This window comes from Dipodomys ordii, unplaced genomic scaffold (assembly GCF_000151885.1).
Source record: "Dipodomys ordii isolate 6190 unplaced genomic scaffold, Dord_2.0 Scaffold40, whole genome shotgun sequence".
Taxonomy (NCBI): Eukaryota; Metazoa; Chordata; class Mammalia; order Rodentia; family Heteromyidae; genus Dipodomys; species Dipodomys ordii.
In genome coordinates this window covers 11,658,858-11,672,868 of record NW_012267256.1, presented here as the reverse complement: position 1 = coordinate 11,672,868, position 14,011 = coordinate 11,658,858, and the positions used below count along the sequence as shown (strand labels likewise).

Sequence of the window (14,011 nt, the reverse complement as noted above, 5' to 3'; positions counted from 1 at the left end):
ACAGTGCCAGGCCCAGAGTTCAAGCCCCACGACCAACAACAACAAAAAATTTAGTCAAGATGGACTGAGTTTTGAAAACAAGCGTTAAGTGGGTCATATGATTATGTCTTCCTCACACTCATCCCCTACTTCCCACTTTCAATTCAATTGCCTATACTATTCTATATTATTAGAGTTTTTCCATGAGTATTGGGGGGGAAAGCACCTAAGCTGGGTGCCAGTTGCTCAAGCCTGTAATCCTTGCTTCTCAGGAGGCTGACATCTGCAGATAGTGGTTTGAAGCCTGCTCTGAACAAAAAAAGCCCCTCAGACTCTTATCTCCAATTAACCACCAAAAAGCTGAAAGTGGAGCTGTGGCTCAAGTGGTAGAGTACTAGCCTTGTGGGGGAAAAAAAAGCTCAAGGACATTGCCCAAACCCTAAGTTCAAGCCCCAAGAGAGGCAAAAATGAAAACCAAAACTAATTTTTACTGTGGTCTATGTCATCAACGTTGTTTTATAAGACATTTATGTTTATTAGAATAGTTTAAAATTAGATGACACAGGCTGCTGTTCTGTGGAAACTCAAGACTGAATTTTTCTACCCTAATAGTTACCCATTAAAATCACACAATTCTCCTTGTAGACTGTAGAATTACTGGTTCTCTGATGAGAAGGAAATACTTTCTAGGAAAGGCCACAGGTCAAAGGTAGAAAGAGGAAGTCAATTATGGATCAGGCACTTCATATACATCACTACATATAAATATACATACTTGGCCCTTAAAACAAGTGGCTGGGATGTAAGGCTTAGTCTTAAGTGAACTGCAGGAATCAACTGAACTTATTAAATCTCATTCTTGAATTTGAAGGAAGGACTTACAGTGTACTGGGGGATAGCCAAAAGATGCACACCCTCAAACAAATCACAAAGAGAAGCTACAAGGGAAAGATAACAGACAGGAGTCAGTAGGGACCACAGCAAAGACAGATACAACCAGCAGAACCCCTTTATCCTTCATCTGCTTCTAACCAAGACCCAATGACAGGGGTTGTACAGAAAGAATTGTTTAGCTCTATTAAACATGAACAAGCAGAGCAAAGCAGTCCAGGGCTGGTATGGCAGAGCCTTGAAGTACATAGGCCTCAGCCTCCTTCAATTTCTCTGCCCCAACCTCAAGGCTAGAAAAGATGCTAGAAGAGGCATAAGAGAAAAAATAAAAATAAAGTAATTCTGACGGTTGTTTAGGTCCTCTTTGATTTCCTGGCTTCCCTTTCCCAGCTATCCACCTGCATCTCAGTGGCCACCTCTAGATTCAAATTAGGCTGGGAAATGGTGTGTTTTAGCTAGGCCAGTTGCCGGTTGAAGTAAACCAAGAGCAGAGTAGATACTGAAGGGGTGACCAACTGTTTCTGGTACTCTCACGAGGTGAAATCCTTAGCTTTTAAGGGAACAAGAAGAAGCAAGGGTGCTGGTCCACTGGGGCCAGGTCACCTTTTAGCATCCAGACTACGTTCTAGTCTTTGAAGGGTCTGCTAAGATCTCATGTTTCTTGTTCCTCCTGGCTTCTTGACCTAGGTCCAGTGTTAAGCCTGTAACTGGCACACAGAAGGTTCTCAGTAATATTCATTAGACAGAACTGAACTGGACAAACAGCTCTATTGTTTACTTACCTGCCTGCAGCCTGCCAGAAGTTTTTGGAATCATTACCTCAAAAAAACAAAAACTGTGCCGGGCACCAGTGGCTCACACCTATACTCCTAGCTACTCAGGAGGCTGAGATCCGAGGACTGCGGTTCAAAGCCAGCCCGGGCAGGAAAGTCCATGAGATTCTTATCTCCAATTAACCACCAGAAAACCAGAAGTGGCACTGTGACAAAAGTGGTAGAGCGCTTGCCTTGAGCTGAAGAGCTGAGGGACAGTGCCCAGGCCCAAGGTTCAAGCCCCACAACTGACAAAAGTAAAACAAGAAAAAAAAAAAGTGTGCTGTGTAAGGAGGGAGCTAGCAATTGTTTTCCATGGGGAATTTGCAAATATAGCATGCAAAGTCATCATTAATAACAAGTGTTCATTCCACATGCCTTCTGTAGGACCACATTTGGTCCTCAGTTGCTTTTGTGTGAAAAGGTTGCCCTTGGTTGATTTTGTGGCTATTGTCGCCAGCCTTGAGTTTCCTAACAAGTTGGAGAAACTGAGGAAAAAGTCACTATGTTCCCACAGGAAAAGTCATCTAGTCAACACCTCTGAAGCACAGCCATGCCATTCTCTGGATCCCAAGATTGTATCTTCAACAGTGATTTACACTCTGGTCACAATCACCCAATTTAAGTGTATATAGTCTTGGAGGGCAGAACATGCCTATTAACACAAATGATGAAAGGAGAGACACAGCATGTCAACCTATTTCTAGATGACGCTATCAACATGTTTAAATGTATTTAGACCTACCGAGTTAGTAAAGAAAAAACTGAGGGGGATAATAAAAGCATAATCATTGACTTAATGATCAGTCATCAAAAAATACACAAATGATAGCCAGGTGCCAGTGGCTCATACCTGTAAACCTAGCTACTCAGGAAGCTGAAGTCCAAGGATAGAAGTTCAAAGCCAATCAAAGCAGAAGATATTCTATCTCCAATGAACTAGAAAGAAAAGCTAGACTGAAGGCATGATTCAAGTGGTAGAGTAGCAGCCTTTAGCTAAGCAAGAGTCTAAGGCTCTGCATTTAAGCTCAGTACCAGGATAACTAACTAAATAAATAAAATAAGTTTGTATTGTAAGAGGCTATCTGTCTCAAGAACTATCAGCCCTACAAATTCAACCCTCATTAGGAAAATAAGTCCAAGTAGTAGCCTTAGAATAGAAGTGAAATTAATCCAAGATTAATTAAAAAAAGTGAGCTAGAATAATTCTTATCCCAGCTGAAAGCTCAGCATGCATATATTAAGTGATGTGAATGTCCTTATGATTCTACGGGGAATTGTGAATTCTCATTATTTCTTCATCTCGACCTTCAGCCATTTATTTGCTCTTTATCTCTTCTGAGACTCCACTTAAGGAATTCTGAAACATTTCTTAATACAAGTTACACAGCTTTTCATTACACAATTGGAATTTAGCTTTCAAGTGTAGCTGATCTGATAACACACTCAAATTCACATTTCAAGGTACATAATTTAGATTGATAGCTGTGTGGAATGGGAATGTCTCACCTGCTGGGAGAGATGAGGAGTGGAGGAGGGATGTGGGCCTGAAAAAAAAAAAACTCAGTTCCTAGAGACAGCAAGCAAGTGAGGGCTGGATAAAGAAAAGCGGAGACACAGACATAGACCCAAGGACATAGGCAAAAGCCATAGAAAGAGATAGAAGTCAAGTTATACACACATAGATAATATAACATATAGATGATATAGATGTGGATTATCTGTAGCTGTAGATCTAAATAAAGATAATGATCCAAATAAGTTGAAAATGGCATTTCAAAGCGTTATCTGCCCACTGCTATGGTATGAGTGTGGTTTGAATGTGTCACCCAAAGGTTTATGTGCCAGGAACTTGGCCCCCAGTATGTAGGTGTGGAAGTGGTAGAAACTTCTTCAGGAGGGGGAGCCTAATGGAAGTTGGGTACATCCTGGGGGTCACCAACCATTGTAGTGTTTGTCCATCATAACAGTGAGTTGTTATACAGGGGAAGTCCCCTGCCATGACTTCCCTGTCCCCTTCACGTGTTCCCACCATGGTATGTCTCCGCCATTCCGAGAAGCAGCCAAAGGCCAACTTCCAGCCGAACCAATCGTAAACTTTCAGCCTATAAAGCTGCAAACTAAATCAACCTCATTTCTGTCTACATGACCTAACTTCAGGTATTTTGTTACAGCACTAGAAATCAGAATAATACACATACTTATTTTTTGCAACAGGATTATCCACAATAGCCAAAAATGGAAAGTAAGTATCTATCAATAAGTAAGTTGAAAAACAAAATGTGCTCTGTGTATATGCACAGGTACCTCTATATATCTAGCAAGTATGATATATATATATATATATATATATATATATATTATTCATCCTTTAAAAGAAAGGAACGTCTACCCAGTTGCTGGTGGCTCACACATGTAATCCTAGCTACTCTGGAGGCTGAGATCTAAGTATTACAGTTCAAAGCCAGACAGGAAAATCTGTGAAACTCTTGTCTCCATTTAACTATTAGAAAACTGGAAATGGAGCTCTTTCACTTACTCTGAGCCAGTGCCCAGGCCCTGAGTTCAAGCCCCATGATTAAAAAAGAAAGAAAAAAAGGCAAATTCTAGGGTCCACATATGGAGACACCTGCCCATAGTCTCAGATATGACAAAGACCTCACTTGGAGGCTAACCCTGGCCTAAAATGTGAGACTTTAACTAGAAAATCACTAACGCAAAAAACAATCTGGCGGTGTGATTCAAGTGCTACAGAGCCTACCTAGCAAGCAGAGACTTGAAATTCAAAAATAAATAAACAACTGAATGAAAAAGAAGTTCTTACACATGCTACAACATAAATGAATCAGGAGGACATTGTGAAACTAAAGTCAGTCCGTCGCAAAGCAACAAAAACATTATCCCACTTCTATTAGGTACTTAGGATAGTGGGATTTGTAGAGGCAGAAAGCAGAGCAGCACCAGAAGCTGGCCGAGAAGGCAGTTACTGCTCATGGCACCAGAGTTTCTGTTTACAGGATACAAAGAGCTCTGGAGAGAGGGTCATTTGCATAGCGCCATGAATGTATTTAGTAATAACCAAGTGTACACTTGAAAATGGCAAAGACGGTTAATCTCCATATTGTTAGTATTTCTCTACACCAAAAAGCATCATGTATGCACACCATGTCACACATGTGACACACATGAAAACAACTGCATTTGGAAAAAAATAAAAGAAAGTGGCAGACAGACAGAAAAACAGCAATACTTGCGTACTGTCCATCTTTGCCTAAGACCTTTCCTACTATAGACTCCAAAGGGCCAGCAGAAAGGGAACTTCTTTAGTATTCATGTATATTAAATGATTCATGATAATAGAAGTATTCCTGCATTAGAGCTCAAATTCCATAGCAGATCACGTGCTTACAAGTAACAGAAATGAAAAAGTAACAGAAATGTGAACGTTTGTTACTCAGAGGGAGGTCTAAAGACCAGAGGCATGAGAAATTCGTTGATCGTTAGGCATGCAATTCTCTGGAATCAGATTCCCAGAGTCAGTTGCCCGTTGAAGTTGGAGAGATACTGAGGTTAACTTTTGAAAGCTGCAAATAGAGAAAAAAAATTAATAATTCTTGATAAGGTTGAGCTGGGAGGAAAACAAGTCATTAACAACACATCATGATATTGTAAGTTAAACTAAGGAAAACATGTGTGTTTTGCCCTCTTAAGCTCTCAAAAATGATTAAAGTCACCAGGCACCAAGTGGCTCTGGCTTGTAATCCTAGCTACTCAGGAAGCTGAGATCTGAGGAACCTGGTGCAAAGTCAGCCTGGGCAGAAAAATCTATGAGACTCTTATCTTCAGTGAAAAAATGAAAAGCTGGAAGTGGAGGTGTGGCTCAAGTGGTAGAGCACCAGCTTTGAGTGAAAAGCCAAATGAAAATCTCAAGGCTCTGCCCCAATACTAACACACACACAGACACAGACACAGACACACACACACACACACACACACACACACAGATTAAATCCAATCCATTAACACACAAAAAAAAACTTAAATGGAACCACAAGTTTAATGTAATATGACAATGACAGTATTTTTTAAAGGCTATACTATCTTTCATGGAAAAAAAGATGATTTTTAAAAACCCAAGAGCCAAACACAAAGGTCTTACTAAATGGCTGGCAGGGAATTTGCCAGGTTAAAAGTTCCAGGAACTCACCACTCTAGCAGAATTAATACATAGCATACGACATATCCATTTGCCAGGAAAACTACTCATCCTCCTAAACATTCAAAAACAATAAAATTCTGCTCACTCGTAATGTGAGAAAAACAACTAATACCCACAGCCCACTAGATCCCTTTGGTTGAATATGGTATAGAGGACAGAAAAAAATCCCAATTTATTTATTTGAATACGAAAGGAAAAGATAATAAATATAAGTATCCAAAAATACACAAACTGGTCACTGGTGGTTCATTCCTGCCATTGTAGCTACTCGGGAGGATGAGATCTGAGGATCTCAGTTCAAAGCAATCCCAGTCAAGAAAGTCTCTGAGACTTTTATTTCTACTTAACTACCAAAAAGCCGGATGTAGAGGTATTGCTCAAGTGGTAGAGTACCAGCCTTAAGCAAAAGAAAAAAGCTAAACAAGAGCACCTAGGCCCTGAGTTCAAGTTCCAGTACAAGCACTAAAAACATAAAAAATTACAGATCAAGAAAGAAAGAAAGTCCATGTTTGTCTTAAGAAGACTTTCTCTTGGGAAAAATTTCATGTGGTTTTATTGCAATATGCTTCTCCCATTTCTGTGAGGAATGCCCAACAGGAAAATAAAAATTAGTGAGATAAAGCAGAGATGACTGGGAGGGAAAAGTGGAGTTAGGTTCTTTGTCTAACACCAGGGCATTCTTGGCTGGAAAGCCCTTTTTCCACACACTGATAATCTTCCAGAGTTACTCCAATCCCTGTCTGCTTTCATTTTCTTTCCTCTGGCAAACTTCCATTCACTCTGGCTTTTGCAACAGTAAAAATAAGTAAATTTGACTCAATAAAACCCAGGGTTATTTTACAAGTACAAACCGAAAATCAACCTTAGTTTTGGCTTGTTGTTTTTTGAAATTGATGCTAATTCTAAGCAACAACTCAGAGAATCCCTGGAGGTTTACATGAGCTCATCAGTAGCACAAAAAAAATCATTTTAAAGTAATCTTTAAGTGTTTTCAAGAGCAAGAAGGAAAATCTTTAAATTGCTGAGTTACTTGGCACAGTTGACATGCCTAGTGAGTCCTGCCAAACCTCACCCAGGGAGGGACTAAAGGTGACTTGTCTTCTCTTACTAACATCTTGGATTTGAGGTCCACAGATGAGATTGTTTTGGCAGTCTTGGGGTTTGAACTCAGGACCTTGAGCTTGCTAAGCAAGTACTCTGCCATTTGAGCCATGACTCCAGTCCTAGATATCTTTTTGCTTGTTTGTTTAGGGGGGCGTTGAAGAGGTTTTGCTTGCTAGGGAGGCTCTTTGGTTAGTTTTTGTTTTATTGAGAGGGTGGAGGGTTTGAGACAAAGTCTCACAAGGCCAGCTCAGGCTGGCCTTGGACTCACTATGTAGCAGCAGTCTGATCTCAAATCCCCAACCCTCTTGCCTCCAACTCCTGAGTTCAGGATTATAGGGGACATCTTAAGAGATGAATTTAATACTCTTATAAATGTCTTTCTCTAATTTTATCAATCATACGTTACAACATTAAAATTTTGTTGAGCAAAACAAGAGTTAACAACTTAAAAAACGGGCGGGGGCGGAGGGCGGGGGGACAAAGTATAAAATGCAAGAAGCCACCCTCATGCGGCGATAAACATCTGCAGGCCTCTGCAACTGTCAGCCATTAGAATAGTAAAAATTTTTTTAAATCTCAGAAGAAAACCACACTGAAAGCCTTTGCCACTGGCACAAATGTGAGAGATATAAACTGGTACTCAAGGACCAGCAGGGAGGTATGCATGCACCTGCATCTAAATGCTTGCTGTCACCAGCCCTTCTGCCACAGTGGGCGTACCTGCACTGACAGTGCTCCTGCTCGGTGGTTCCCCCATCCTACGATCATCAAAAGCTCAAAGGAAGCAGAAACATCCAACAGCATGTTCCTTTCCCACATAGAGGCTGGAGGCCTTTCATAGATTGAGAAAGAAACCAGGGACCAGAGGGTTAAAAGAAATCCACTCCAATGACATACCTCATGATATAAATAAGATGTTACACTTGATTTCCCTTCAAATTAATTCCACTTTGTCCAACAGTATGAAATTATGATTCTATAAATATGCCCTAACATTCTCCTAACATTCTCCTTAAATTTATTTTTTGCCTCCATCTATGTCCTTCAAAATGCAAAACTAGGTCCAAGGGTACATCTCAGTGGTGGAATGCTGGCCTGCCTTGCACACAGCCCTTGATTTGATCTGCACTGCTACAAAATAAACAAGCAAATTCATCTAAAACTAAAGCACTTTAGGAATACTCTTGTGAATACCAGGGACCAGCAGGCTCACTTGAAAATACAGAGAATCCCAGAAAAATAAAGAACACATTTTCAAGGAAGGACACCATGTCATCTAGACAGAGACAGCTATTTGCCTCCACAAATAATGGGTCTTTAAAAGCTAATGTCAAGTTTATTGCTTTCTGAAATGTAAAGCAGAGAACTTTACAATTTGCCCCTTCAGCAAGTTCCAGGTTTAAATATATTGATGTGATAGGGAAAGGTACATGCAGGTGAATATATAGAATTTGTAGGAATCATCATTTACGTTAGAAATTTCTTTATACAGACATTTATTTTAAAACGAAAAAAAAAGCACACGGCAAGAATGCTCTGAGACTGCAGAAGAATCCAGCTGTCCATGGGAGCAGCCTTTCACTGAGAGACATGAGTGATGGCAGATGAGGGTCTCTTGAGAATAGACTCGACAGAAAACGACAGCGGTTCATTCACCGCGAGTTTTGTTCCAACTTGTTTGGCTACAAAAAGGTCTTTTGCACACCTATCTATTGTAAATGTGTACCTCTGGTTTTCCTGGACCAGACACTCCCTGCGTTTCTTTGGGGTCTCTTCAAAGGCTTCTTTGACAAATGGTGGTGCTTTCAATTCAGGACCTAATTTGTCACTTTGTGTTTGCTGGAGTAATGAATGGAATGGATTAGGTTTAAGTGGCATTGGGTGCCTGGTGTTTTCTTTGCTGATCTTGTTTAAGACTTGCCCTTGAGCTGCCAGGCAGTCCGCGTCAACAATGGGAGAGAAATTCCGCCGGGGAGGGGAGAAAGCAGACCTCTCTGGGATAGCCTGGTGACCCTGCAGGTCACTTCTGGATGTCTGGATCTCTGGAGTGTGAGGCAGTACCATGGGACCTTCCAGTTTGGGAGGTAGCATGTCATGTTCTGCACTGAGCCCGTCCCGGACTCCTTTCAACTCCCAGCTGGCCCCTGGCTTCAGGGCTTGAACTGAGGTGGTAGCATTTAGCAAGCACTGCTGATAAAGGAGGGTGTCACTAATGGGACCACACTTGGGCCAAACGAAAAATCTTGAAGACAGCGGATATTGCCTATAAGTCGTGGCCACACTGACGTTAGAAGAAATCAGTTCCATATTCCCAGATCCTGAATACTGCATGGTAAGATCAAGGCAGGTGGGCATCAAATTGCAGAATTCCTTGCTCGCTGGCTCCCCTGGGGATGGGCTATAAGCACTTTTGAAGGAGTTGTATTCAGGTCCTGGCACCATGCGGTTGGGCAGGAACAAAGCAGCAGTCTGAGAAGTTTCCAACATCTCCCTCTCTTTGTATTCTCTCTCCAGCATAATGTTCTCCAGTTCCTTGTCAGCAAAGGCCCTTCTTTTCCTCATTCTGTCACTAACTGGAGGAGGCAGAGGTAGGGTCCCTCCTAGGTAAGTCTCGGCTGTTATGGGGCGATAACCTGAAACATGCAAACGTGCACAGCAAAGAGATTAGCATTTCGGGATGAAAATCTGCAAAAACCAAAGGAAACACCAAAACTCAGCAAAACGATTGTGCATAATTCTAGATCCCTAATACTTTTCAATAGAGAGCAAAAGTTTAGGTTCAATTTCGATTTGTTTCCTCTGGGGAAAACATTTCCATTTTGTAACATTTGTTCCTGGTTTTTGGTTTGGGGATATGTATCTTCATATGTGTGCGTGTGTGTGTGTGTGTGTGTGTGTGTGTGTACATATATATATATGTTTATCTGCTTGCTTGCTTGAACAAGTGTATTTATTGACTGAGACTTTAATATTCTTCCCAGATTCATACATATTAAGAGATAAAGATGTCCATCTTGCATCAACCAATGCCTTCTTCCCTTTTCATCTGTGTTCATTATTTTAAAAGGTATCTAGCCAGTGGCTCATGCCTGTAATCCTAGCTATTCAAGAGACTAAGATCTGAAGATCACAGTTCAAAGCCAAGTTAAGCAGGAAAACTCCATGAGACTGTTAACCCCAATTAATCAGCAAAAAGTCAGAATTAGAGATGTGGCTTAGGCAATAGAGAGCTAGCATTGAGAATAAAAAGCTAAGGAACAGTGCCCAGGCCCTGAGTGCAAGCACTAGTACTGGCACACAAAAAAAAAGAAAAAAGAAAAAATTATATATCTATACCTAGAGCTGAAGTCACTTTTATTTTCTAAAGATGCCTCATTATGTACATATTGTTACAGTTGTAGAATAATCCAAGGAGAACTAGGAGAAAAAGAAAAAAGAAAGTTAAAGGAGATTAGTGAGAAAAAAGAACAAAAAAGACCTAAGGAAATAGAGAAGCATAGAAAATTGAAAAGTGCTGTTACTAGTCAAACATACTTTACAATGGACAATTTAGCCAGGTCTTCCCCTTAACAACCAGTACAAATAAAGAAAAGCAAAAGCAAAACAAAACTGGAGGTGGGGGGCGCCAAGGGTATTCCCAGTTATATTCAAAATAACAGGTTTGAAGCATTTTTCCCAAGCTCAATCATGTTGGCCAGATACCAAAATGGTTGAACAAGCGATCATTAAAATGAAGATTAAGTCATCACACATTTCATGAATAGAGACAAAATCAAAACCAGAGATTAGTGTAATGTAAACAGAATTCCTGGTGACATGAAATACTCAGAGTGTGTCATCATTTCCAAACACTCACCACTATCAAATTTGTTTGAAGGATCCGTGGTGATATTTGTGCTTTCCTGGTGACCAACCCATTGTATTCATTTGCAAATGAAATAAAACTTGAAAATTAATGTTTCCAATGTCTTTCCCAAGTGTTTGCCAGGAAGTTATTTACTTGACTCTACTGGTCCGTTTAGTCCTCTGACTTCTCAAATTGCTTTGGCAAAATTTCAATTTATCAATGTGGTTCCTATGGTTATAAATCTGTTTACCCACTATGTAACCCAATTCGTTTTTACTGCATGAGAATCTCATCTAAGGTCAGAAGTGCACAGCACTGGGTGAGACACAAACTTTAAAACCTGCCCTGCGTCAACTGAATTCAGAAGCAACACGAGAAAAAGAATGAACTGAAGAAAGAACTCAAATATCTATTCACTTTAAGGGAAAAAAAAAATTCTTTCCATAGGAACTTTCTGATGTGGACTAAAGCTAATACAGAGTTTCTCTTAGGTAGATTTCAAGAAAATTTAAAGAAGCCAAAAGAAAGCCATGAGAGATAGCCCAGCAATCACTTAACAGATTTAATAAACACTACCCAAAGAATGATGCTTTAGAATATCAGTAATACATTAAGGAAAAGGAACCAAATGTGAAAACATGGGGAGAATTCACACTGCTCAAATTCAACCTCTACTTTGCTTGTTTGATTCAAATTTTGTCTTTGAGATTCTACAGCCTTAACTGTCCAAGATAAAAGTGTGGAATAGAATAGCAGTTATCTCAATGGTCAAGGAAGAAAGAGTACAATGGAAAAGCATGGAATCTGAAGTTGAATCCCAGACTATAGGTGCTGATTAATCACCCATTGCTGACTTTGCTTCACATACTTTGTCCAAGTAGCTCCTTACAGCTAAGGAAAGAAAAGGGGTCTGGTACGTGAGCATTTTCATTCATTTATTTCCTTCCAAAACATCTGCTCCTGGATCATTTTGCAATGTATATCTGAGCCAAATTTCACATGGATTCCAACTTAACCTATTAGCTCTTAAAATGTGAGCAGGGTTCTTAAAAAGTAATGATGACACCAAGTATGAGGATGCCCCTTCCTGGACCTTATTTTCCTCCTAATAAAAATTGCTTTCTCTGCAGATATCTTCTTCATTATGTTACCAAGTATGAAGTAGGGCACCATGACTTGTGTCTATAATCCTAGTTGCTCAGGAGGCTGAGAGCAAAGGATGGAGATTTGAAGCCAGCCCAGGCAGAAAAGTCCCTGAGCCTCTTATCTCCAGTTAACCATCAAAAAAAAAAAAAACCATACATGGAGCTGTGGCTCAAGTGGTAGAGCTCTAGCCTTGAGCAGAGAGAGAAAGAGAGAGAATTATGTCATATGTCTGAATAATGAGAGTCATTCAACTCAGTTCAAGAGGCTAAAGAGTAATTAAGCATTGCCTTACCTTCTAAAATGCTTTTGGCCAACAAACTAGGTGTCCTGACTTGCCTCTGATACACAGCTTTGCGCTCGAAATTATTCTGTTTCCCAGAAAGTCCCTTCTTGTCCTGTAAACACAAGAAACATAATCAGTGCCTTGAAAGACAGTGTAGGAGAAATAGAAAGGGTATTATTAATAAAGCTTCTAAAACCTACACCAAACTAAATATAGTTATTTTGCTATCCTGGGGGCGAGGGGGGGGAACCATTCCAAACAAGTTAAAATGCGCACCCCTTAATCCCAGGTTCACCAGTCTGAAGCTCTCTCTTGAGCCTGTAACTAGTTAGCAGTCACTCTAGAAATACTTCAGGGAAAATGTCGCCCAAAGTGACATGGAGGGAGGTGAAATGAATGGCTAAGGGAGTCTTTCCTGAAGAGACAGCTGAGCTGGTTGCATTGGGGTGAACGTGCACAGGACCTTAAAGGGCAGTTGAGCAGAAAAGCAGGACAGGCTTCTTCCCAGATAAGGTGGATAAAATAGGATGATGGAGAGGGGTAATAGTCTTCCTGCATTCAGCACCTTCTTCCCTCACCACTCCCGGCCTATGTCACCCCCCAGGTCAATGGGATTCTGGAATCTTCTCTTCTAATCCAACCCAGAGGATTATGGGGAAGCTTGTAAGAAGAGGTATGTTTGGTGAGAGACCAGGATGGGGGGTAGGGGGTAGGACTCTCTCTCCCTTGGGACCTCGCCTGCTTTGGCATGTATGTTGACCTAGTTGCCAGTGGGTATCTGTCAAGAAGGTCAAATGGAAAGCTCTCCCGGGGCTGGGAGTGTAGCTCAGTGGCAGAGCGCTAACCTAGCACCAGTGAGACCCTGGTTTCATCCCCAACATGGCAATTTTATTTTCATTTCGTCTTCTCTGCACCTAGGAAGAGGCTCTGTAAAGCCTCCCTTGTTTGCCCTGACATCAACTGTTTAAAATAATATATATATATATATATGATAAATCCAAGCCTCTCTTCTAACGACTACCCTTGCTCTCTGCCCACCTGAGCCCCATCCTGCCCTGCAGGACCCCTGCACAGATTCTTTGGCCACACCCGCTGGGGGCTGCAGACGCCCGACTTGGTCTCCTTCTGTCACAAGATTCGTCCTGTCGCTAAAGGTGACTGCGGAGAGCGCTGGGGACCCGGCCTGCCTGTGGGAATCGAGGCCTGGCCCTGTGGCCACCTCCCTCATCCCATCCCAGCCCGCCACCGAAACTAACTGAAATAAATTAACAGCCAGGCAACCATCGCCCAAACCTCTCATCTTAGCTACTCAGGAGGTTGAGATCTGAGATGCTGGCTTCAAAGCCAGAAATGAGAATTCACATCTCCAATTAATTACACACACACAAAAAGTGGGCGGGGGGGTCCTAAGGGACAGCGCCCAGGCCCTGAGTTCAACCCCTCCAAAGCCAGCACAAGAATAAGAGTAATAGTAATGATCATGAATAGTCATAATCATAAAGTAACTTCACACACACCGGGTCTCAAAGGAACCTCCACGCGCTCTGCTTTTCAATAGGAATTAAGGTCCGGCCAAGTTCCCCCGGCCTTCCCTCCCTCCTGAGGCTACTCTCTAGTAGTTGAGGAGGGTGGGGGGTCAGCATCACAAGGGGAGTGGGTCGCGGCCCGGTCCCCTCCTGACTCCCCGGGGCGAGCCCGGGACGCACGGCTGCGCGCCCCAGCCCGGGGCC

The 14,011-nt window shown here is 41.6% G+C and overlaps 1 protein-coding gene across 1 annotated transcript; it reads right to left on the bottom strand.

The window, feature by feature from the left end:
- Positions 1-8,344: 8,344 nt before the first annotated feature.
- Dmrt2 (doublesex and mab-3 related transcription factor 2) lies at positions 8,345-13,509 on the bottom strand. Its single transcript, XM_013018408.1, has 3 exons — positions 13,354-13,509; positions 12,291-12,393; positions 8,345-9,638 (listed from the first exon to the last, which is right to left on the bottom strand). Exons 1-3 carry the CDS (start codon positions 13,507-13,509, stop codon positions 8,584-8,586), a joined length of 1,314 nt encoding a protein of 437 aa, XP_012873862.1. The 3' UTR covers positions 8,345-8,583.
- Between the last annotated feature and the right edge of the window lie 502 nt (positions 13,510-14,011).

Coding starts and splice junctions, on each gene's coding strand:
- Dmrt2 (XM_013018408.1), bottom strand. CDS start 13,509: ATGAGGGAGGTGGCCACAGGGCCAGGCCTCGATTCCCACAGGCAGGCC. Junction 12,394..13,353: donor CGGGTGTGGCCAAAGAATCT/GTGCAGGGGTCC, acceptor TTGTGTTTACAG/GACAAGAAGGGACTTTCTGG. Junction 9,639..12,290: donor GGCCAAAAGCATTTTAGAAG/GTAAGGCAATGC, acceptor TGCATGTTTCAG/GTTATCGCCCCATAACAGCC.